General features: G+C 36.3%; 1 protein-coding gene and 1 long non-coding RNA gene across 6 annotated transcripts in view; one reads left to right on the top strand and one right to left on the bottom strand.

Annotated features, from left to right (window-relative positions):
• LOC123613119 (uncharacterized) overlaps positions 1-12,454 on the bottom strand; it is a 58,844-nt gene extending 46,390 nt beyond the window's left edge. For both annotated transcript variants that reach the window (XR_012510226.1, XR_012510225.1), the window contains exons 1-5: positions 12,330-12,454; positions 11,256-11,366; positions 8,109-8,540; positions 7,015-7,082; positions 5,790-6,094 (exon numbers count right to left, since the gene is read on the bottom strand). This is a non-coding gene — a long non-coding RNA (uncharacterized LOC123613119). The remainder of the gene's footprint in view (positions 1-5,789; positions 6,095-7,014; positions 7,083-8,108; positions 8,541-11,255; positions 11,367-12,329) is intronic.
• MINPP1 (multiple inositol-polyphosphate phosphatase 1) overlaps positions 11,316-23,448 on the top strand; it is an 84,980-nt gene continuing 72,847 nt past the window's right edge. The window contains exons 1-3 of one of the 4 annotated variants that reach the window (XM_074374003.1): positions 11,316-13,196; positions 16,020-16,217; positions 19,574-19,671. In XM_074374003.1, coding sequence (XP_074230104.1) covers positions 12,524-13,196; positions 16,020-16,217; positions 19,574-19,671 — 969 coding nt within the window. In that variant the 5' untranslated portion in view covers positions 11,316-12,523. The remainder of the gene's footprint in view (positions 13,197-16,019; positions 16,218-19,573; positions 19,672-23,448) is intronic. The other 3 variants (XM_010971260.3, XM_010971261.3, XM_010971262.3) reach the window with 3 other exon arrangements.

Genomic DNA, 23,448 nt, shown 5'->3' with positions numbered 1-23,448 from the left:
GGCTCATTATTGCTTATGTGAAAAAGAGATATCTTATCGCCGGGATTTGGTCTGAGGGCAGAAACTCCACCACAATCTTTGGCCCAAATATTGAGTTGAGAAATACCTTTAAAAAAAAAAACACCAGCCATCCCTCATCTACACCCCAAATTATCAAATGTTTATATATATTCTCCTTTAAAAATTTGGATGTCTTAAAAATTGTTTTATTGTAGTCACATGTAAAACAGAGAGGATAAATAAAAGTAGCCCAGAATTAAGCACCACTGTTTCTTCCTTCAAAGACTGTCCTCTAGATTTCCTAGTGTTTGCAAAATGTATATTTAAAATATACATTAGATATTCCAGTTACATGAACAATAACAATTATAAAAAACTGCACTAGGTAATACTTGTGCCTAATGTGTAATGTAACAATGTTCATTATGAAAAAGTTTTAATACAGAGGAGAACATTTTTTTCCAGAAGTTTTAAGAAAATTGATTGTTTTAAGAACAACTAACATATCTGAAAGTTTGACATTCAAACAAACACTCAACACAGAAATGGCTGGTTGCCTATGACTTTCCTAAACTCCCCATTTGAACTATGGTCAAGCTATCCTGAATAAGCTAACCTGAATACGGGGAACCCAGCCCAATCAAACATTTCTTTCTACCTTTTTTCTCTTCTCTCAGATTTTCATTCTGTTACTAATAACAACTACCCTTAATCTATCACAGGAAATATAAAAATAACTCAACTCCTGACTTGCCTGCTTTTTTTCAGCACGTGCATATTTACACCACCACTACATGACCTTAAACAAATTATTTAACTCCATAGAGCCTGTTTTCTCACTTGTAAAAGGAGACAATGGCACCTACCTAAAAAGATTGTAGATTTTTTAAATAAAGTATGTAAAGCTTTTAGCATAATGCTTTGTATTTGGCAAATGCATTGTAAATGGTAGTATTGTCTACATTATTATCTTCATCAAGATAAACAACCTTTCCCAAACCTACAATCTTAACAAAGTAGTATAAAAATAGTGCTTGTGATTAAACTGTTTTAAGGAAAGGAAACAATGAGTCTGGAAGTAAAATTAGTCATTGTATTAGTTTTGTTTTGCTCCTGCAACAAATTATGACAAACTCAATGGCTTAAAACAACACAAATTTATTATCTTGTAGGTCTAGAGATCAGAAGTTTAAAATGGGTTGGCTGGGCTGCTTTCTTTCTGGAGGCCCTATAGGAAGAATCCAATTCCTTGCCTATTTCAGCTTCTAGAAGCTGCCCACATTCCTTGGTTTGTGGCCCCTGCACCACAGTGACCTCTGCTTTTATCGTCACAATACCGTATCTCCCTCTGCTTTAGTCATCACCTTTTTTTCACTATGACACTCTTGCCTTCCCTTGTAAGGACACTTGTGATTACACCAGATATTCCAGGACAATCTTCCCATCTCAGGATCCTTAACTTAATCACTCTGCAAAGTCCTTTTTGCCATATGAGGTCACAGGTTCCAGGGATTTGGATGTGAACATAGGGGCCATTATTTAGCCTGCCACAGTCATTAAAAAGAATCAGGCCATTTAACCTTCTAGGAACTGCCCTTAGATTTCTCTGGAATCTATAGAAAACTTTCTATTTTCTCATTTTCCACTAATGAAAATGACACCAGTTGATAAAAATGATGCTGTTTCTGATTCAACATATTGCTTTTCTCTTTTGGTCAAATATCAGTGTTTTGACAGAATTGTTTACTATAGCTTTATAGCAAATATGTATTCTGCATTAACGGGTTAAATTGGGAAGCAAATAGCTATTCATAACATTGATCCCCTGGGCGAATTATTTCACAGTCTCAAGCAATGTACTCATTAATTTGCAACACAAGCTATTTATTTCTTTTAATTGTGATAAAATAAATATAGCATAAAATTTGCCATTTTAACCATTTTTAAGTATGCAATGTAGTGACATTAATTATATTCACAATGTTGCACAACCATCACCTCTATTTATAAAACCTGTTTGTCACCTAAAACAGAAACTCTGTACTCACCAAGCAATAACTCTCATTACCCTCTCCTCCTAGCCTCTTATAACCTCTAATCTACTTTCTATCTCTATAAATTTGCCTGTGTTAAATATTTACGTGATACATTACATTTGTCCTTTTGTTTCTGGCTTATTTCACTGTTTTCAAGGTTCAACCATGTTGTAGCATGTATAAATACTTCATTCTTTTTTATGACTGAATAATATTCTTTGTATGTATAATACTGCATTTTGTTTATCCATTTATCTGTTGATGGACACATGGGTTGTTTCCACTTATTGGGTATTGTAAATGATGCTGCTATTGGTATACAATAAACATTGGTGTTTAAGTATCAGTTCAAGTCTTTGTTTTCAGTTCTTTTGGGTATATACCTAGGAGTGAATTGCTGGATGATAAGGTAATTCTACATTTAACTTTTTGAGGAATTGTCCAATTGGTTTCCACAGCAGTGTGCCATTTTATATTCCCACCAGCAACATACTAGGGTTTCACTTTCTCCACATTTTGACCAATACTAGTTATTTTCATTAAAAAAAGTAACCATCCTAGTAGATGTGACATGATATTTCATCGAGATTTTGATTTGCATCTCGCGCAAATCATGTGTTTATTGACCACTTGTACATTATTTGTTGGAGGAATGTCTATTCAAGTCCTTTGCCCATTTTAAAAATAGATTGTCTTTTTATTGTTGAGTTGTAGGATTCTTAAATATTTTGGATTTTAGTCCCTTATCAGACATACGATTTGCAAATGTTTTCTCTCATTCCATGGGTTGTTTTCCATTCTCTTGATAGTGTCCTTGGATGTACAACAGTTTTTAATTACTATGAAGTCCAGTTTATCTATTGTTTCTTTTGTGGCTTGTGCTTTTGGTGTCATATTTAAGAAACCATTGTCAAATCCAAGTTCATGAACATTTTCCCCTATGTTTTCTTCTGATAGTTTTATAGCATATAATTTCTATGAGTTTCATACCTTTTAAATTTAGGTCTTTTATTCATTTTGAGTTAATATTTGTATATAGTGTAAAGTAAGGGTCCATGCTTTTGAATGTGGCTATCCCAGCACCATTTGTTGAAAGACTGCCCTTTCCTCACTAAATGGTCTTGGTAACCTTGTCAAGAATCAACTGACCATACTAGATCTGAGGGTTATTTCTGGGCTCTTAATTCTATTCCATTGGTCCTTATGTCTACTCTTATACCAGTACTACATTGTTTTAATTATTGTACCTTTGTAGTGAGTTTTGATATGAGGAAGTGTGAGCTCTGCAACTTTGTTCTTCTTTTTCAGATTGTTTTGGCTATCCTGGGTCCCTTGAAATTCCATATGAATTTTAGGATGAATTCTTCCATTTCTGCAAAATGTGCTATTGGGATTTTGATAGTGATGCACTGAATCGGCATATTGTTTTGGGGTAATATTTTCATCTTAATAATATAAAGTATTCCCCATGAGCAAGGATGCCTTTCCATTTATTTAGTTTTTCTTTAATTTCTCTGAGAACTGTTTTATAGTTTTCAGTGTACAAGTCTTGTGCCTCACTGGTCAAATTTATTCCTAAGTATTTCATTCTGTTGGATGCTATGATAAATGGAATTATTTCCTTAATTTCTTTTTTTCTGATTTTTTATTGCTAGTGTACATAGATTCAGCTGTTTTGTGTGTTGATTTTGTATCCTGCACCTTTGGTGAATTCATTAATTAGCTATCAGAGGGGTGTGTGTGTGTGTGTGTGTGTGTGTGTGTGTATTCTTTATATAATCTGTGAATAGAGACACTTTTACTTCTTCCTTTCCAATTAGGATACATTTCATTTCTTTTTCTTGCCTAATTACTCTGTCCAGCACTACCAAATTCTATGATGAATAGAAGTGGCAAAAGCAGGCATCCTTGTCTTGTTCCTGATTTTATGGGGAAAGCTTTTAGTCTTTTTCCATGAGTACGATGTCTCTGTGAGTTTTTTTTTTTTTTTTTATATAGGCTTTATCATGTTGAGAAGTTCCCTTCTATTCCTAGTTTACTGAGTGTTTTTACTATGAACGGATGTTGGATTTTGTCAAATGCTTTCTCAGCATTAGCAGAGATGATCATGTGGTCCCCCTCCCTCATTCTATTAATGTGGTGTGTTACATTGATTTGGTATGTTGAGCCACTCTTGCATTTCTGGAATAAATCCCCCTTGGTCATGGTGTATAATCCTTTTAACATGCTGCTGAATTCTATTTGCTAGGGTTTTATGGAGGAGTTTCATACTTACATTCACAAGGAATACTGATCTGATCTGTAGTTTTCTTGTAGTGTCTGTGTGCCTTTGGTATCAGGATAAGGCTGACCTCAGAGAATGAGTTAAGAAGTATTCTCTCTCCTCTTCTATTTGTTGGAAGAGTTTGAGAAGTATTCATGTTAATTCTCAAATGTTTGTAGACTTCACCAATGAAGTCATCTTGTCCTGGGCTTTTCTTTGTTGGGAGATTTTTGACTGCTGATCCAATCTCCTTATTTGTTATAGGTTTATTCAGATTTTTCTATTTCTTCTTAAGTCAGTTATGGTACTTTATGTGTTTCTATGAATATGTCCATTTCATCCAGGTTATCTAAATTGTTGGCATACAGCTGTTCATAGTATTCTCTTATACTGTTTTTTACTCCTGTAAAGTCAGTAGTAATATCTTCTCCTAAATTTCTGATTTTAGTAATTTGAGATTTCTTTTTTTCTTTTTCTAGGTAAAGATTTGTTAATTTGTTGATCTTTCCCAAGAACCAATTTTTGGTTTCATCAATTTTATTGTTTTTCTAGTCTCTATTTCATTAATTTCTATTCTAATCCTTATTATTTCCTTCCTACTTATGGCTTCAAACTCACTTAAATATAATAAATTCAGGAATTGATTTTTAAATACTTACAATTTAAGAATAATTAAACACGATTGAATGATCAGGCAAGAGCAGTCTATTTGTTAGAGTTACTACTTAAATCCATACAAATAGCTCTCATATAATTCACAGCAGAATATGAAGATGTTTAGAAAAGGGCAAGAGGTCATGGGGGATAACTACCCTAGAATGAATGTTAAAGCCACCTTTTAGCTTATGGGACTTGTGTCAGACTGAAAGAGAGCATGGCCTCTTAGATGTTTACAGGAAAAATTAAAATCAAGTCTCACTTTTAGATCACCTCACCATGTCATGAGATATGTCAAACCTGGTCTGTTTCTGAAGAAAACAAGCATGACAAAAACCCTCTGATATTCCATGAATATTGATTTCTCCTCTTGAGAGAACAACATGTATCAAAGTAATGCCATTACCATAACGTGGGTTCCACAACTCTCCCCAAAGATGTAGCCCATATGTCACTGAGACTGGCTTTCTAACAGTCTACTCAGAATAACTGCCTTCTCTCTGTTTACATTTGCATCTATCTCCTGCTTAGGAGGTCATCTTACCTGACCAGGATCACCTCCATCACCAGATGTCTCATCCTTCCCACCTACCTCCTACTTCATTAACCATGATCATTCAGAATGAGAGACCCAAGGTCATATCTAAGGGGTTGGGATCACAAAAATAACTGTCTGCAGTTTTCTGTTATTCTCATAGATGACCTCACCAAAATAAAGAAAAGAATGAAAGGACATCCTAAGTGGTTAACTGGGATTAACAGGTACTTACCCCAATTAGGAGGCTCTCTACAGAAAACAATGAAACATTGTTTTAAACAATAAAGGCTGTTACCTTAGATGACAGGAAGCCCAGGGTAGGTATACTCCAGGTTTAACTTATCAGCTCATTAGCATCATTGAGGACTCCAGTTCTTTCCATTTTCTTCTGTGTCATCTCACTTTGTTTGCAAGCTGGCTCCTCTTTGGTTACAAGATGGCTGCAGCAGATCTAGTCATCACACTTGGACATGCTAACATCCAGGGAAGTGCCTCTTTCTTGTCTGTATCTCTCTCATTTTAAAAATGAAGTTTTTTAGATTATATTTAAAATTATTGGCATCTTGGTCTTGTTAATCTCCTTCTTCTTTCCAATAGCATCTGTTAAAAACAAAGTGCCTGTGTAAAAAATAATTTTAATAAAATTCATGGAATAGTTGCCCAGTGAGGTGGGGATCTTTAGGGGTGAGGTTGGGGAGGGGTGCATAGACTAGTGGAAAGTGAGAATCCAGTGGGTCTTAAGTCTAGTAGTGGCAGAAATTTGCAGTCAGAAGCAAAAGTTTTGGACTAGGATTTCTTGGTCCCTCAGTTTTATTTTTTTGTTTTTGTTTTACCTCCTTACTTCTAAAAAATTTGTATTCTGTAATTTGCCTTAGCTAAACTTTCTTAATCTCATATTCTAAACTGTTCCATTTAATCACCACCTTCAGATTTTAAGCGTTTCATTCACTGAATACCATCTCCTTTCCTTCTAGAATATTTTACTGTGCCAACCTCAATATTCCTCTGACTCAACAGGATCTCCAATCCATTGAGCCTATAAAGTGTTGACTGTTCATCACCCCATCATTTGTCTCTTAGAACCAAAAACCTTTCCCAGAAACACCCCAGTAGACTGACCTTCATATCTTAGTGACTAGAATGGAGTCAAAAGCTCTTTCTTAAACCAAAACTGCTAAGAAAAATAGAGTTACCAGGATTGGTCTAAACTAATCAGGATTTTTTTCCCTGAGGTGGGGATAGAGTGATCTTCCTGAGAGGTGAATACCTACACATTGATTCCAAGGAAAAAGGGGGAATAAATGTTGGCTGGTTAGCTAATAGTAACTGGTATATTATTTTCCATAAAATTCATATTTTAGCCTCAGCTACAAGTGACACTTTTTGTATCACTGTTCATTTGTCAGGAATAGGGTAGGCATTAGAAAAAGAAATGCAAAGATAGCTCTGTTTCCATTGATCACATTCTAGAACTGGTTATACCAAATACTTGCAGGATGACTGTACATAAGACATCTAACCTCTTTTTGTCTTGATCTCCACACTCACAGCATGATATAAATATTGTTCTTCATATGTCATGGGATAGCTGGGAAGATAAAAGATAATTACACTGTATAAATGCAAAGGAATATTATTTTAGTTTCCCACACTGCCTGTATGTTCTATTTTCATTCATTCATCCATTTATCCACCCTTTCAACAAATAGTTGCTTACAGTGTACTTAATGCAAGACATGGAATGAATTATTTGGGAATCAAAAAAATTTCTCCCAATGGCCCCTGCATCTAAGGTATTAGCCAATGAATGATTTAATAGCAACAGCTTTCTCTTAGAGGACAGAATCAGACAAGGTGGTATAGGATATAAGACATGAAAGGTAAAGTAGGGTAATGAGGGGTGTTGTCTGTGGAACTATAATGGTTGCTTCAACTGGAGTGTGATCTGCCCTGTTATTAAAGTGGCTGCAATCAAGTGTATGAGTGTACAAGCGCCTACATTGCTTTTCTAGCTTAGGTATTATTGGGTTTTAACATTTACTGATATAAATATAAGCAAAGTAATGAGATAGGTTTATGCTACAATAAAATAGAAAACTGAAAGAAGATTGGTCCATGCACAGACTAATGAGACAATATGAAATAGACATTAACGGACTAAGTAAAAAACTGCCTAACTGATGAAGTAATAAAGAAAGAACAGTTGTTCTGAAAGTTATCCATTCTTTGGAATGAATGATAAGGAAACACTGTCAGCTAACCAATTGTCTTAAAGATCCAATAGCTCAAAAATATTTTTCAATTTTGGAATACTAACATTCCAGAAAAAAAAATAAGATGTTAAAACACAATTGCTATTGTCTATGCTTGTTCTTGAAAAATACGGGGGAGAAGTGAGATTTTTACCAGGAATTGGAATCTACTATTTATCTTTGTAATAGGATAACAATATATTTTGGATGGAGGGGACTTGTGCAGGAAATGATGTTTCTGAGCAACAATGCTGCTTGTTGAAAATCATTGCAAAACAGGACTAGAAAATGAATAGCTACAATTTCCCCCTATTAACTGGGAGTAGCAAAGCATACAAAGAATATTGGTAATTTAAACTTACCATAATTTTGTATCTGGTTTCTCAAATAGTTCTGGGGATTTCAAACCAGATTTGATGGGTGAGAAGCATTCCTAATGTTAAAATCCTAGGATGTGTCAGGACACTGGAAGAGAAGTTCTATCACTGCAGAATAACTCTCTTAGCATGGTATAATAGAGAACGTAAAATAGCAGGTCACCTGCATTGTTGTTGTGTGGTTCGTGAAGTTCTACCCATCAATGGAAACACAGCTTAAACAATTCAGTTTTGCTTTGAAATGCTGGGGAATAATGTAATGGTTAGCTCCTTTCGAGCAAAGGTATCTTTCAGTCTGAGTAGCTTGTGATCTGTACAGCCTCCACATTGAAGAAAGGTTGAAGGGACTGCTGTTGAAGCACGGCTCACTCCAACTCTGTCCACACACATGGACCCCTCCTCTGCTGGCTTCTTCTACTGCAGTAAAAAACAAATAAGCACTAAATCAATAACTGGCAAAGGAAAGATGAAATAGCAGGGCAGTGAGATACTAGAGTTAAAACTTTTTTGGCCTTAGGCACAAAGTGAGCTGCTTAATATAGTTGTGAGATAATAGATAGCTATGAAAAACTGGACATTTGTCAGTTAATATCTCAGATATTAAGTGATGAAGCTGGAATTTAAAAAAACAGAAAAGTCCAAATGTAGAAACCATGTTTTTACTATTTTCATCCATATTTAGAGAACCTACCCTTTTCCTCACAGAATCTAGCTTTTTCCTTTATCATTACTTCACCAGAAAGCCATCTTCTTTAGTTTAAAATATAGTAGATAGCTATAACTTAAAATATTGTGTAAGTCAACATGCAATTTTAAGAGTGGAATGACTTGAATATTATAAAAGTCCTATGAATAATCTGGCAAAAATAACCTATCCTATTCTTTTTTTTCTTTTTTATTGATATATTTATTTTATAATATGATATTTTTAAATTAAAGTATAGTTGATGTATATGTTACAGGTATACAATATAGTAATTCACAATTTTAAAGGTCCTATTCCATTCATAGTTATTATAAAATATTGGCCATATTCTCCATGTAGTACAATACATCCTTGTAGCTTATCTTAAACCTGATAGTTTGTACCTCTTAATCCTCCACCTCCATCTTGTCCCTCTCCCTTCCCTTTCCCTTCCCTCTCCCCACTCGTAACCACTAGTTCCTTTTCTATATCTATGAGTCTGTTTCTTTTCTGTTATATTCACTAGTTTGTTGTATTTCTTTAGATTCCACATGTAAGTGATATCTTATAGTATTTGTCTTTCTGTCTGTCTTATTTCACTTAGCATAATGCTCTCCAAGTCCATCCATGCTGTACACCAGAAACTAACACAACATTTTAAATGAACTGTACTTCAATTACAGAGCAACCAACCAACCAACCAACGAACCCATAGTGTAGTGGACTAATTAGAAAACTTAAGACAAGTTAGAATAATGTAGAACAATAGAGTTCAACCTTTTCCTCTTTTGCTCTGAAAAACAGAACAGATAATGTTCACTTCTGTATAAAATTGCACAACCACTAGCAATTCAAGTCTTCCATTCTCAGCATGATCCTCAGAGCCATCCAACCTTTCACTTGATTTCCATTCCTCTCAATTGCAAATCATTTTCCATTAAGTTCCTATCTCTCTCAATCCCAAATCTAAGCTATTTCCACATTCACAAGACTTAATTCTCATTCCTCCAGCTCTTCAGACAATCTTGACTCTGTGTCACTTAAGAAAATGAGGGCACTAGGCTTGAAATCCATGAATTCTCTGCTGCTAGACCAAATTTATCCATATGTGCACCCATCCTTATAATCTTTCCTCAGAAGATTAGGTATCCTCTCCTTCTGGTCCAAATCAAATTCTCTTGGTTCCATCCTCTTACCTCTCTCAAAGGAAGTAGAACCATTAATCTATTCTGTGTTGTGGCAGATTTGTCAAATACATTGCTATCATGCCTACAACCTCTTACGAGGGAAGACAATCCACCCCACGGTCTTTGCAAAGGAGCAGCCATGTTTTGTGTCATGCAAACCTCTGTGTACTAACTGATTGGATAAGGCAGGCAGCCATTTCAAGGGGCAGCCAATTTATAGGCTGGTCAGAGAATTAAGAAGTGGCCTGGCATGAAAACTTTTCAAAAAAGTGCTCACTGCTTTAAGAATGAGAGACCTATTTTAAGTGAGATGAGTGGATTTTTATTATTAGTAAAGTTATAAAATAATCTTTGATGCATGCCTTGTCTGTGAAAGTCACTCACTTAATATAAAAGTTTATAATGTATGGTTGTTAGAAAACTAAGTATCTCAGTACAGGAATAATAATGACATTGAACATTATTAATGACACAAATTATCACTTAGAGCAGCCTATAATTATATGGGGTTATATCATCTCTGATTCTCATAACAGTCCTGTGATGTAGGTATTCTAAATTCCTAACTTTCAGATAAGAAAACAAAAGGTTCAGGGAACTTGGGTAACTTTTCAAAGTCACTCAGTTAATGCGTGGCTGAGTTACAGTCTGGATTTAACGCTTATGAACTTTGTCTTCTTTATATCTGGCTTTTCCCTAGCCCAAACCACTAATGCATTGCTTAATTTTATCATTTATCACCTTGGCTTGACACCAGAGTGACTGGAGTTGCTTTATATTAAGTATTTAAACAGCATAAATTAACAGATGAATAATTAGAGAAATGAAAATGAAATCAGGCTAGGGGCAAATTTAGTGCATAAGAATGTTTGCTAGATTTTGTATGTAGTTAGAGAGGGCCTCTAAAGACTGTTTCACTAGGAAGGAGTGATGCCTTTAGGAAGACTTGGTAGCTCCTGAGGACTCAGATTGGGCATGAGAGGTGATCATTATTAACCACATATATAAAATAAAATAGTGAGATACATCTGACATAAATGCTTGCTGAATGAACTCAGCAATACTACCAAGTACCTCAGCATATAAAATATATGGTGAGCAAGTCCATAAAGGGTAGGTGTTCATTAACTATTAATTTGAGCAAAATTCTGTGAAAATATGACTGATTATTCAGTGAATCACTGACCATCAATGAATATTCAGGCATTGACATTCCACAAAATGGCATATCAAAAAAGAACATATCCTAAAGATGGTTACCTGCCACAGAACATCTTAAAACTTGCAGCATTCAAGTTGGAATCTCTTCTTGGCCTTGTATCATTTTCTTCACTGGTAAACAGATGTACACTTCTCTGGACCAGAGGGGCACTTTTACGGAGAAAAAGAATAAAGATGGAGATAGATTTACCACAAGCAATTCGATAATGTCTTTGAAGGAAAAGCTACACTTAAAAAACATGGTCCAAACGTCCTTCAATTTGGACCACCATATGACTTCTTTAATACTTATTCTTTTCCCAACTGGCCCATAAATTGGAGTTCAAGTGGAGAAACCAAGGTATTGTCAGATTTATGATTTCAGGGATCCAAAATTCTGAGCAATAACTTATGTTATGAAAAACTTTGCTGCTGATTTGAGTATGTAATTAAGAGGGAGGAGAGCTTGAACTCGGTGTGGTGGTAAATACAGAGCATGTTTGCTTCAAGTAGCAGATTAGCTCACACTTAATAATGGAGAAAATGTGTTGGGCCATGACTCAATGTGCTCAGGTTATCACGATTGCTATGTCTCTACTCTAAGCCTTTGATGTCAACAAGCACAGTACTTTAGGGCGCTGTCTCGCTTATGTCAGCTTTGCTAGTCCGGGTCAAGATACTATCAAAGGTTCAGAAACTAAATTTCCCGGAGAACTGAGCCTCTTCCTGATTCTTCTCCGCCCTGTGGTATAAGGTTTATTTCCAAACTCGTAAAGTGCCCCAAACCGTGGGCTTCAGAAGGTATGCTGCGGCAGGGCTCAAGATCTGCATTTTCAACCATCGTCTCAGGTGAATTTGATGCGACTGATTCAAACTACATTTTGAAAAACAGAGTGGGATGGGGTAAGGATGATGATACAGAGTCAGCTGTTCAAAGGTGTCCTGGTTCGGCAACTTTGGAGGCTAAGGCTTAGTCCATTCACAACCTAGGAGATTAAAAGAGCGCGGGAGTCGTTGTGTCAGTTCCTGAGGCTCCCGCAACAAGGAAACTCGCCCACGCTCGGGGCGAGGCGACACCGGCTCCACCTAAACCACAAGTCTCTGAAACTCCTCAGGGATTTCTGCCAGCTTCACCTGACCCCACAGGTCCACTGGGCTCCTCGCAGCTTCTCGCCACATCCACTGCGCTCGGCCGCGCGCTACCGCCTCCTCACGACCCGAGTGCTGGGGGCACCGGCCGGAAGCGCCTCCGAGCCCGCCCCCTGCCCACCGGAGCCGGAAGTCGGCGACCCAGTCGGCACGTCGCCCTCCGCGGGCCGCAGCGCACCATGCTCCGCGGCCCCGGCCGCCTCCTCAGGGTTACCGCAGCACCCGTCGCGGCTCTGGCTGTGGCGCTGGTCTCGTCGCTCTCTCGCTGCTCCCTCCTGGAGCCGGAGGACCCTGTGGTGTCGGCGCTCAGCCCCTACTTCGGCACGAAGACTCGCTACGAGGATGCCAACCCTGGGCTGCTGCCGAACCCAGAGGCGCCGCGGCGGGATCCCGAGCTGCTGGAGGAGACCTGCACTCCCGTGCAGCTGGTCGCCCTCATCCGCCACGGCACCCGCTACCCTACGGCCAAACAAATCCGCAAGCTGCGGCAGCTGCATGGGCTGCTGCAGGCCCGCAGGCCGGGGGATGACGGAACCCGCGCTGCGGGCGGTCGCAGCCTGGGCGCCGCGTTGGCCAATTGGCCGCTGTGGTACGCGGACTGGATGGACGGGCAGCTGGTGGAGAAGGGGCGGCAGGACATGAGACAGCTGGCGCTGCGCCTGGCCTCCCTTTTCCCGGCCCTCTTCAGCCGCGAGAACTACGGCCGTCTGCAGCTAGTCACCAGCTCCAAGCACCGCTGCGTGGACAGCGGCGCTGCCTTCCTGCAGGGCCTGTGGCAGCACTACCACCCGGGGGTGCCGCCACCCGACGTCGCAGGTGACCGCCCCGGCCGCCTGGCCAGTGCCTACCCAGGTCCTCGACTTCCCCGACCCCAGCCTTTCCTCACTTCCCTTTCTTCCCAGTTCCCATCCCTCGGGCCCCCATCTCGTGGGATGTTCAGGGCTTGGGTATCTCCTCTCTCCTCTTACATAGACGTTCATTCACTCATTCATCACCTTTGAATTTGGCACCTTCTACGTGCAGGACCCTGTGGTAGAGGTTGGGGGATCCAGGAGCGAAGGAAACAGGCAGGTCAGGTTCTGATCACCCATTCCCAAGTTGAATTGCCCCCTCTGAGCACCAACCCCTCCCTTTCCTCCCTGTCTGGCAGCTAGTTCCACAGCTGGGCGCACTTTTTTCTTTATACAGTCTCGGACTTTTTTCCTCAGGCTTTTGAGTTTGGTTTGGTTTTGGTTTTGGTTTGGGTTTTCACTGAACAACTTTTCCAGATACTGGTTCTAGACCTACAACCTATTTTAGGAAGCTTCTCAAACTTTCTTACTGTTCTGCCTTTTCCGTGTTTTGGTAGAGTTACTTTCCTTGTAGCTGTGGACTGTGGTCATGAGCAAAGCTTTACTGATTTATTCCATTCCTTATACTTTCGCAAAATTTGAGAGATCATCTAGAGATCATCTAGTGGGGCCCTTTTATTTCACAGGTGAAGAAGCTGAGCCCAGGAATATGCCTTGCTGATTGTCCTTTCTTAGTTTGAGGACTAGGGGCAGGCCCAGAATCCAAGTCTTCTGTTTGCCCCCTGAATGAAGCTTTTTCCTCCGAAAATGTTTTAATAGTCACAGATAATAATAATAGCAAGCACTCAGTGCCTACTGTGTGTTAGGCATGCCTAACATTGATTTCACTAAATCCTTAGAACAGCTCTCTGAGGTTGATAGTATTTTCCCTCTTTTTTTTTTAACAGATGAGGAGATAGAGACACTAAATAATTTGCCTAAAATAGCTAGGTATGGACCCAGGAAATCTGATTTAGAACTTGGCCTCTTAACCATTACACTACGTAGCTTCCATTTGTCCTGTAACTTAAGGATAAGGATAAAAACACAACATTTTTGTGCCAGAGAGACGAACAAGTGTTGATACTTTCTTGATCAATTTTAAGGTCAGAGTTGAAGTGAGACCATTTAGCTTTAAAAGGCCCAAGTGAAAAATAAATTAGTAGACTGGTTTGTCATTTCTCCAGTAGCATCCTCTTTTAAGCAGTTTAGCCATCTCCAAGGGTTTCTTCTATTGACTCTGTGTCATGTTATTGCTCTGTGGGTAACTCGGTTGGCTGACTTATGTTTAGTCACTTGTTGAATCATGCTTTTTAATTATAGCTGGACTTTTCCCATTAATATGAGTGAAAATTCCCCACAAATCTGTTAAATTAACTAAATGTTGAAAGCAGAACATATTTCAGTATAGTAATGTGTATATATACATATATATAGTGTTACCAAAGAGGGGCTGGCTGGCTGCTGGATCTCCTGGGATGAATGAATTTTTGCCCTTAGATGGCGTTGTGAGAATTGGCATTTGCCTCATAGTGCAAAGCCATGGATCAAAATAGTTCAGGATAAGCCACCCTCACCATTTTCAGTCTCAGAGATTAAACCTTTTGCTTAGCTGCTTCATTATTATCTACAGACAATTGTTTTGCCTGTTGTGTACAACTGGGCTTTAGAGGGAAGCCACTGAATTAGATTTTGTATTTTTACAGAAACAGAACAATGCCTTTGTTTCTGTTTAAAAACAGCAGTAATGAGATAATAACAAGGATGAATTATCCAGATCCACTTAGGAAATCCTATTTTGAGGCCACAGAAAAAGATGACAAAGATTACATATTTTCCTGGTCAAGATGTTTTCTTAAAAATTGTAATCCAGTTGCCAATTAAAGTGGGCAGAATTATTCATTTCAGGATCTCTTGAAATGGGTACACACACACACACACACATCCAAAGCACAAAGGTATAACTAGATTTAATTTTCTCATTTTATATTCAGAAATAGTATACTATTTCATGGTAAATTATTGGAGAAATGATGGTTGAAATCTGTGTATTTTAAATATGACTCCCAGAAAACTTAAAAGGCACTTCAATAGTTGAAGCTTGATTATGAATGCTTTTCTAGTACATATTTGTTGCTGAATTGGGGAAATAATGTAACATATAATATTCTAAATAGAAAGTTATATGAGAGCTCTAGTTAGAAAATGAACCGAGTCAGAAGCATCTAACACAATGAAATACAGAAGACTTGAAACGTTAATGTATTTTGTGCTGTTGTCAGTAGTTTTTTATCCAAAACAGCCTTTTTTAAATTAACACAGGGTTGGGAAAGTTGAGAAATAAAATACTCTACTTAGACTTTGACTTAGAGTAGTCAAACAGATTTCTATTAATTACCCTGTAATTAGAAATTTTGCTAATTTTTAGTTTGCTTTCTCAAATTTTCTGTGCCTGACGGGAACAGTAATTTACAATACATTTTGCACTTTTTATGACTTTCACGTCTAGTTATTTTTCTTTTCTTTGGGAAAACATTTATTTCAGTTACCTTTATTTCATAGTGTAGTATTGCTATAACATTTTATTTTTGATATTCTCTGTTTCTTCGGTCTTTTTTAGCATATCCTCTCGTGAATTAACAGTCATTATAGATGGGGAATAGTTTTGCCTTATGTCTTTTGAGCAGTGTGTACTTATTTCAGACATACCAATGAATAAATAGGTTTTTAGTGTTCCCTTTCACACTTGAAACAGAATTTTCAATAATTTGAAATTGTCATTCATGTCAGTGGATATATATACACACATACATATATACACACTCAATATTTTTTTCTCTTTCAGACATGGAGTGTGGGCCTCCAAGAATTAATGATAAACTAATGAGGTTCTTTGATTATTGTGAGAAGTTTTTAACTCAAGTAGAAAAGAATGCTACGGCTCTTTATCATGTAGAAGCCTTCAAAACTGGACCAGAAATGCAGAACATTTTAAACAAAGTTGCAGCTACTTTACAAGTGCCAGTCAACAATTTAAGTGCAGGTAATGTGCCTATTATCTTGCATTTGAACTCTGAAATAGTTTAAATGGTTTCTGAACTCTGAAAATGAAAAAATATGGAAGCATAAATTACTCCTTTTTAAAGGCCACAATTGATTTTACATTAAGAAAATAATGTGTTCTAGGTCAAGAAAAGTCTACATCTCAAGCTTACTATTTTTAGGTTCAGATTCTTCTTTGAGTTTTATGTAAATTAATACACAAGAATCTTGCTGTATCCTGAAATTTTTTTTTTTTTTTTGAGGACAGGATTATATAAAGCTTCAATTCTAGGCATTATTTATAAAACAAAGATTATCTTTTTGAATTATCTCCTTATAAAGTGATACAAATGGAAAATCATATGAATTCTTTAGCTTTTGAAGCAGTTGAGAAGTACATGTTAATGTTTTGAGAGGGGTTAAGTTTTAGAAAAGTAATGAGTTTTTTTGTTTTCGTTTTTGTTTTAGAATTTTATATGTAGAGGTGCTGAGACGATGAGCAGTCATGTCTGTCATTAAATATGTAGTGGATGGGTTGACTGCAATTTATCATGCAACCTGGGACCCTTTTTAGGGTGAAAGGAGACACTATTCGTAATTATGCTAGGAAAGCAGGGCACATGGTCACCTAGCAGTTGGAAATTAAGAAAAAATAATAAGATTTTTCCTGTTTTCTAGGAGTTTATAATCCACACAGCAGATATTGACAAATATACATACAGAGTATGATTTCATTATATTGTGAATAAATTTCCAAAGACTAGAAGTGGGAGATGCTGGGAAAAAATTAAGACTAGAATCTTTCAGTCATGGAGTCTGAATGCTTAATAAGGATCAAAAAAAGTGAGGATGCCTAGACTCGCATTCAAAATTGAGTTTTTTCTCTTTCCTCAATTGGCTTTATATTTGGGTCATCTGCAGAGCTTTAAAAAATTATTTTATTTGGGAAGTAATTCAAGTATATAGATAATAATAAAGGCTAATATAATGAATATATGTATATCCACAGCTTAGTTTTATCAAATTTTCGCATTATACTTCAGTTAGTTGCTTTAAATAAATTGAGGGCTCTTGGTCCCTCCCCAGGATCTCAGTCCTTTCCTTTTTTTCTCAGAGGTAACCACTATCATGAATTGAGCATCTAAGTCATCCCATGCCAGTTTTTATATTTATGTTTATGTTTCTATACCTAAATGGGATATTGTTTTGCAGATTTTTAAACTTTTAGGAATGATATCAAACTATGTTATCTATCTAAAATTTGAATTTAATTCAACTTTGTATTTTTTATTTAATGTGTATTTTTCTAGTCCTACATTTTAAACTTATGTACAGAATTCCATTATATAACTACCAGCATCTAGCCATTATTCTGTTAGTGGGCATTTAAGATTGTTGAGGATTTTTTTTAAAAACTATTTTTAGTTTCTGAATTGAAGATTATTTGTATTTTACTGATGGGTAACTGAGAACAACTTTTTTGGAGCCTATTATAGCCTATTAGTTAAACCTTGTATTTGAACCTTAACTTCGTTATACTATTGACTAACTCTCTGATCGTTGGCAAGTTCCTTAATATCTCTGTGCCATAATTTCTTTCTCTGTAAAGCGGATATATGACTTGTGCTTGCCTCATTGGATTATTACAAGGATTAGATGAGATTAATTCATGCAAAGCATTAGCATTGTACTTGTCAGAGAATAACTGCTCAAAAATATTTTAGCTACTTACTTTTTTTTTGTTTGCTTAGAGAGGTGATGCTGTATGTATTTTCTGTAACTTGTTCTTTCTTAGCAATATATCTGTCTCATTCTTTTAAATTCAGTTTTTATCATAGGATATCTAATTACATTTTAGGTTAATGCTAGTTAAAAATTTATTTAACCCATCGTCAGATTTTACTGGTCAGAATAGCTGGAGCTAATACAATCGAAATTCTTTTTATAGGAAATTACTTTCCTAATGAGGTTTTTCTTAGTTTTTACCTCTTTCTTTTTAATATGTTATTTATTTATTTATTTAAATAGAGGTACTGGGAATCAAACCTAGGACTTCATGCATGCTAAGCATGCACTCTACCACTGAACTATACCCCCACCCCTTTACCTCTTTCAAGTAATGCTACAGTGAACATTCTTATAATCTGGTTTTTTGCACTTGAGAGTTAATAAGATAAATAAGGAGCATGAATATTTTCTGACATATACTTCCAAGTTGTTCTCTGAAAGTGTAGAGCAATTTGTATCAACAATATATGAAAATGCTCATTTCCCCCATTTCATCCAACAGTGGATATTATTAGTCATTCTGATTTTAGACCATTTGATGAATGATTTAGCTTTAATTTGCATTTCTTTGGTTACCTGTAAGGTTGAATATCCATTCATATGTTTGTTAGCTATTTCCTTCCTTCTGAGAATTGCCTCTTCATAACCTTGACCATTCTCTATTGAATTATTTTTGTTTTTTCTTACTGATCATAGGTGCCCATTATATGTTGTGGGTGTAGTAATTCTATATCCTTTAATAGTGCTTGATAATGGATAAATCCTTTGCCTGTTTTATGTTGCTAACTTTTTTCCTATTTGTTGCTTATCTTTTAAGTCTTACTTATGGTGCCTTTTATTGTTCAGAAGTTGACATCTTTTCTATAGCCATATCTGTCTTTTAATTATGGTTTATGAGTATTTTGTTTTGCCTGAGATTTCTCCCTTACCCCAAGATTATTATATTTTCCTATATCTTCCTTTATTTTACTTTATTTTTTTTTAATGTTTAAATTCTAATTCATCTGAAATATTTTTGACTTTCTGAAAGATTGACCAAGAACTCAGAATGGTCCTAATGGATGGATCAGAGGCATAACTCGTCCTTGACAAATGATTTGTCTAACCTCCTTATTGTGCAGGTGGGAAAATTGAGAGCCAGAGAACTTAGAGTGCCTTGCCCAGGATAATTAGTGGCAGTTAGGTCTCATAGTGTGATTTTTTTTTTCTTTCTTTGTTTCTCTCCTTTTTCATCCTTTGTTCCACCTTCCTCCTTACTCTGCCCTTTTTTCTCTACCTTCTGCAGCCTTCTCTCCTCCTTTATATCCTTTTCTGTACTTGCTTCTTCTTAATAATTATAATATGAATTGTTGTGTAGTTAAGAGAACTATTCAAGGAATGTACTTTGTTATTGCTAATTTTCAAGTTGGGGACTAAAACCTTTTATAGATTTATTTCCCCTCCTCCAACCCTCTAAAATTAAAATCAAGTTGCATTTTATGTAGTAAGTCCTTGGCATTCTGGAGATACTTAGCCTTTGGAAAATTGCACAAAATAGTAACCCACAAATTTTGCCTTTTTTTCCCCCAGATTTAATTCAGGTAGCTTTTTTCACCTGTTCATTTGACCTGGCAATTAAAGGTGTTAAATCTCCTTGGTGTGATGTTTTTGACATAGACGATGCAAAGGTAAGCATTACTTTTGCAGTTTCTTTGCTTTTTTTGTGTGATTTTTGTTGTTGTTATTTAAAGCAGGTTTTCAAAAAGTAAGCAGAGTAGGGAACATTACCTGTCTTTGATTATCTCATAATTTTCCTAACATAAAGAGAGATTAATTGTTCAGGTAGGACCTACCTACTTGTGTAAATAGTTTGGGTTCATAAAACTCTGGAAAATATTCTTCCGTGGTGATTTGATTTCTAGGTCTACCCAGTTAAAAACCTACTTACCTCATCATAAAATTTTACTTCTGGAAAGGATTATAAAGCTAATATAATCCAAATTCTTCTTTTTGTCAGAAGTCAAAGTTCAGAGAGGATGAATGGTTTTCTAAATACCTATTCTTTCATGACAGTTTTCCTAATAAATTGAGTTCTGTGTTCCACCTAGTAATGGCGGTAATTCATCTACAGTTTCTGCCTGCCTACTTTGTATTCCCTTTTTTTCTTCTTCATTCTTGTGGCTTCTTTGTAGACTCTTAGACTCTAAAAAGAGAAGAACAGACAGACTTCCAGTGACTTTAAGGGAGGCAAATTCTGGTCACTTCTGGGATGCTGAGCACCAGAGAGATGGGGTAGGGGAAGGTTAATTGTTTTCTTAAGCATTGAGGATTGTGGTGTTGGATAGAATTCTGGTGGATAGGATTCTGGTAGGATGTATCTGTATGTATGGGTCATTCAGGAATATGGACTTCTGAAACTTTGGAACCTTCAGTATGCTGTATGAAAATCAATTATTAACTTCAGAATTTAACCTCAAATTTTGAAAAGAAGTGTACTATTTGCCAGTTAGAAACAGACTTTTAAGCTGAGAGCTAATTTACTTTTAAAGGTAAACAAGTGCTCTACTTTGTTACTCAAAGACCTAAGTGATCAATAACCAGATTAAAGGTAATTTTCCGTGGTATTGGGCCAGTGTGGGAGTAGAGCTTAGTGGGTGAGTTGGAAGAAGGAGAAAGGGCCCTCGATGGATGACTGCTCTAGGATGCGGACACCAGTAGTAATAGGTGTATTGTGTTTCCTCTTTCTGCTCCTGGGTTGCTTCCTACTTTTTCTCTGTCCCAAGTATCCAGTACACTTCTCATCTCCTCTAACTGTCCACAGCTCATCACTTCAGAAACTTCCTGGCCTACCCTCTAAAATGCTCTGTGCTGAGGATGGCCATAAAATATATGTTCTAAATTGGAATACTTCTAAATGTGAAAGGGGAACCATTAATAATTATACTAGTTAAAGATATAAACTGAGACTTATGGTCGCCATTTATGTGTGTCAGAATACCTCACCCCCCTTTTCTCCTTAGCCAGATTGCTCTAGGGAAAAAAGTGAATACACAGAACTGAAGTGATTTTCAGCATTGTGTAAATGACTGATGGGTGTTGGCAGAAGGGAAATTTACTTTTTAACAGAAGAACAACCTATTTGCCCAAGTTACTGTAGTTGTTGGAATATTTGGCATGTGCTCACCTGGCCACCTGCTGTCTACCCTTTTCCTATTTTGAGTAGCTATATCCATGTGGTCCTTGACTTTTAAAGATTGACGACTCTGCTTTTATTTCCATATCTGTTAAAAGATGCAACTAGTAGGTAACTAAGCTTCTATGCTACTTACCTTTTTCTTTTCCTTTTCGGATTACCCTCTTATCTCTTCACTGCTTATGAACTTCTCTTTGATTTTTCCCACAACTTATTTTGAAAAATTTCAAACTGACTGAAGTTGTAAGAATGATAAAATGAATATTCATGTCCTTCTCCTGTATTCACCAGTTGCTACCCTTTTTTTGCCACATTTGCTTGTCTTTCCATGTATTAGTTTCCTGTTGCTGCTATATCAAATTACTACAGGCTTAGTCATTTAAAATAACACAAATTTATTACTTTATGGTTCTGGCAGTCAGAGGTCCAAATGAACCTTACAGGGCTAAAGTCAAAGTATCAACAGGGACCTGTGTTCCTCCTGGAGGTTCTAGAGGAAAATCTATTTCTTGCCTTTTCCAATCTCTGGAGGCCTCCTGCATTCCTTGTATCACTCCGACTATGGCTTCCATGGCTATATCTCCTACTCTGTCCTTCTTGGCTGCTTTTTATAAGAATCCGTTGTGATTATTGGGCCCACCTAGATAGTCTAGGATAATTTTCCATCTTAAGATCCTTAACTTAATCACACATGCAGATTCCCTTTTGTCATGTAAGATAATATTCATAGGTTCTAGGGATTAGGATGTAGAAATCTTTGAGGGGCATTTATTTTGTCTACCACATATATATAATCTTTTTTTTTTTCTTCATACATCAAGACACTTCATCTTTAAATACTTGGGCATGCATCTAAATAACACACTTCTACATAACGATAGTAAAATATAATTTTATATATGCATGTATAGTATAGTATTGTCCAATATATGGTCAATATTTGCATTTTCACACTTGTCTTAATAAAGTCCTATATTTATAACTATTATTTAGAAAATGCAGAATATAATCAAGAATCATTCATTGCATTTACTTGTCATGTCTTTTTAGTTTCCTTTAATCTGGAAGAGTGTTCCAGCCTTTCTTTTGTCTTTTATACACTGGCGTTTTGCAGGCAACTAACCAGTTTTTTTGCAGAATGTCTTTGTGTCTAACTTTTTACTTAAGGTTAGATTGTGGTTTAAACATTTTTTATAAGAATACTATCTATAGTGCATCTAATCAGAAGAAGTGATGTCAGTTTGTCACATCATTGATGATTATATGTTTGATCATATGATGAAAGTGATGCCTACCAGATTTGTCCATTGTATAAGTACCTTTTTTCCTTTGTAAGTAAAAAATTTCTCATTTAAACGACCATGATTTGAAAATTTGAAGTACATATTTGTTGAATTAATTGAATAAAAACTTCCTTTTTATAGTATAAATAAATAAGTTAGATTCTTCATTTAAAAATACACCATTTTCTTTTGATTGAGATGTTTTCTGTGGGGTTTTTTTTCACTTATTTGATAGAAAATAATTTATGTATCTCTGTTTAGGACTTTTCACTATGAATAGATTTATGTACTGAAGTATTTGTAGATGCAATAAAATGATGTCTGGGATTTGCTTCAAAATAATCCACTGGTGGTGGTAGGGGCACAACTTAAACAGGATTGGCCAAATGTTGATTATTGTTGAAGTTGGATGATGGATACATAGGGGTTCACTATTTTACTGTACTCTATTTTTTGTATTTGAAATTATTTATTAAAATGTTTTTAAAATTAAAAAATAATAGAAATTTGTGAAATATTGATAATTCTGGCGATTATTAGATATCCAAAACCTTATGAAATGCTGGTCTTCATTCAGCAAATATTGTTTGAGTGCCTGCTTTGTGCCAGGCACTTGTTTGAAACTGATGATACTAACATAAGATAGACATTGTCCTCAAAGAACATAACAAGGAGTGAAAGATAACAAATAAACCATGCCAGACAATAGGATGGCTATAATAGAAGTATATATAAGATATAGTGATACACAAAGGAGGAAGTTGATTAATGACAGTCAGGTGAATCTTTGCAAAAGAAATGACACATGAACTAAGTACATTTCTGTGGGTATTTAATATTTTCTTGTAAAAGTCATCCATGTCATCCAGATTTTCAGATTTATTTGTGCAATTTTGTAAGTTTATCTCATAATTAAAAAACAAATTTTCCTTCTGTATCTGAGATTATTTCCCCATTATTATTACTTACTTGTGTATTTGTGTTTTCTT

The sequence above is a fragment of the Camelus bactrianus genome, chromosome 11 (assembly GCF_048773025.1).
Source record: "Camelus bactrianus isolate YW-2024 breed Bactrian camel chromosome 11, ASM4877302v1, whole genome shotgun sequence".
Lineage (NCBI taxonomy): Eukaryota > Metazoa > Chordata > Mammalia > Artiodactyla > Camelidae > Camelus > Camelus bactrianus.
Note: the sequence above shows the minus strand (reverse complement) of the source record. Positions and strands in the feature narration are given on the sequence as shown.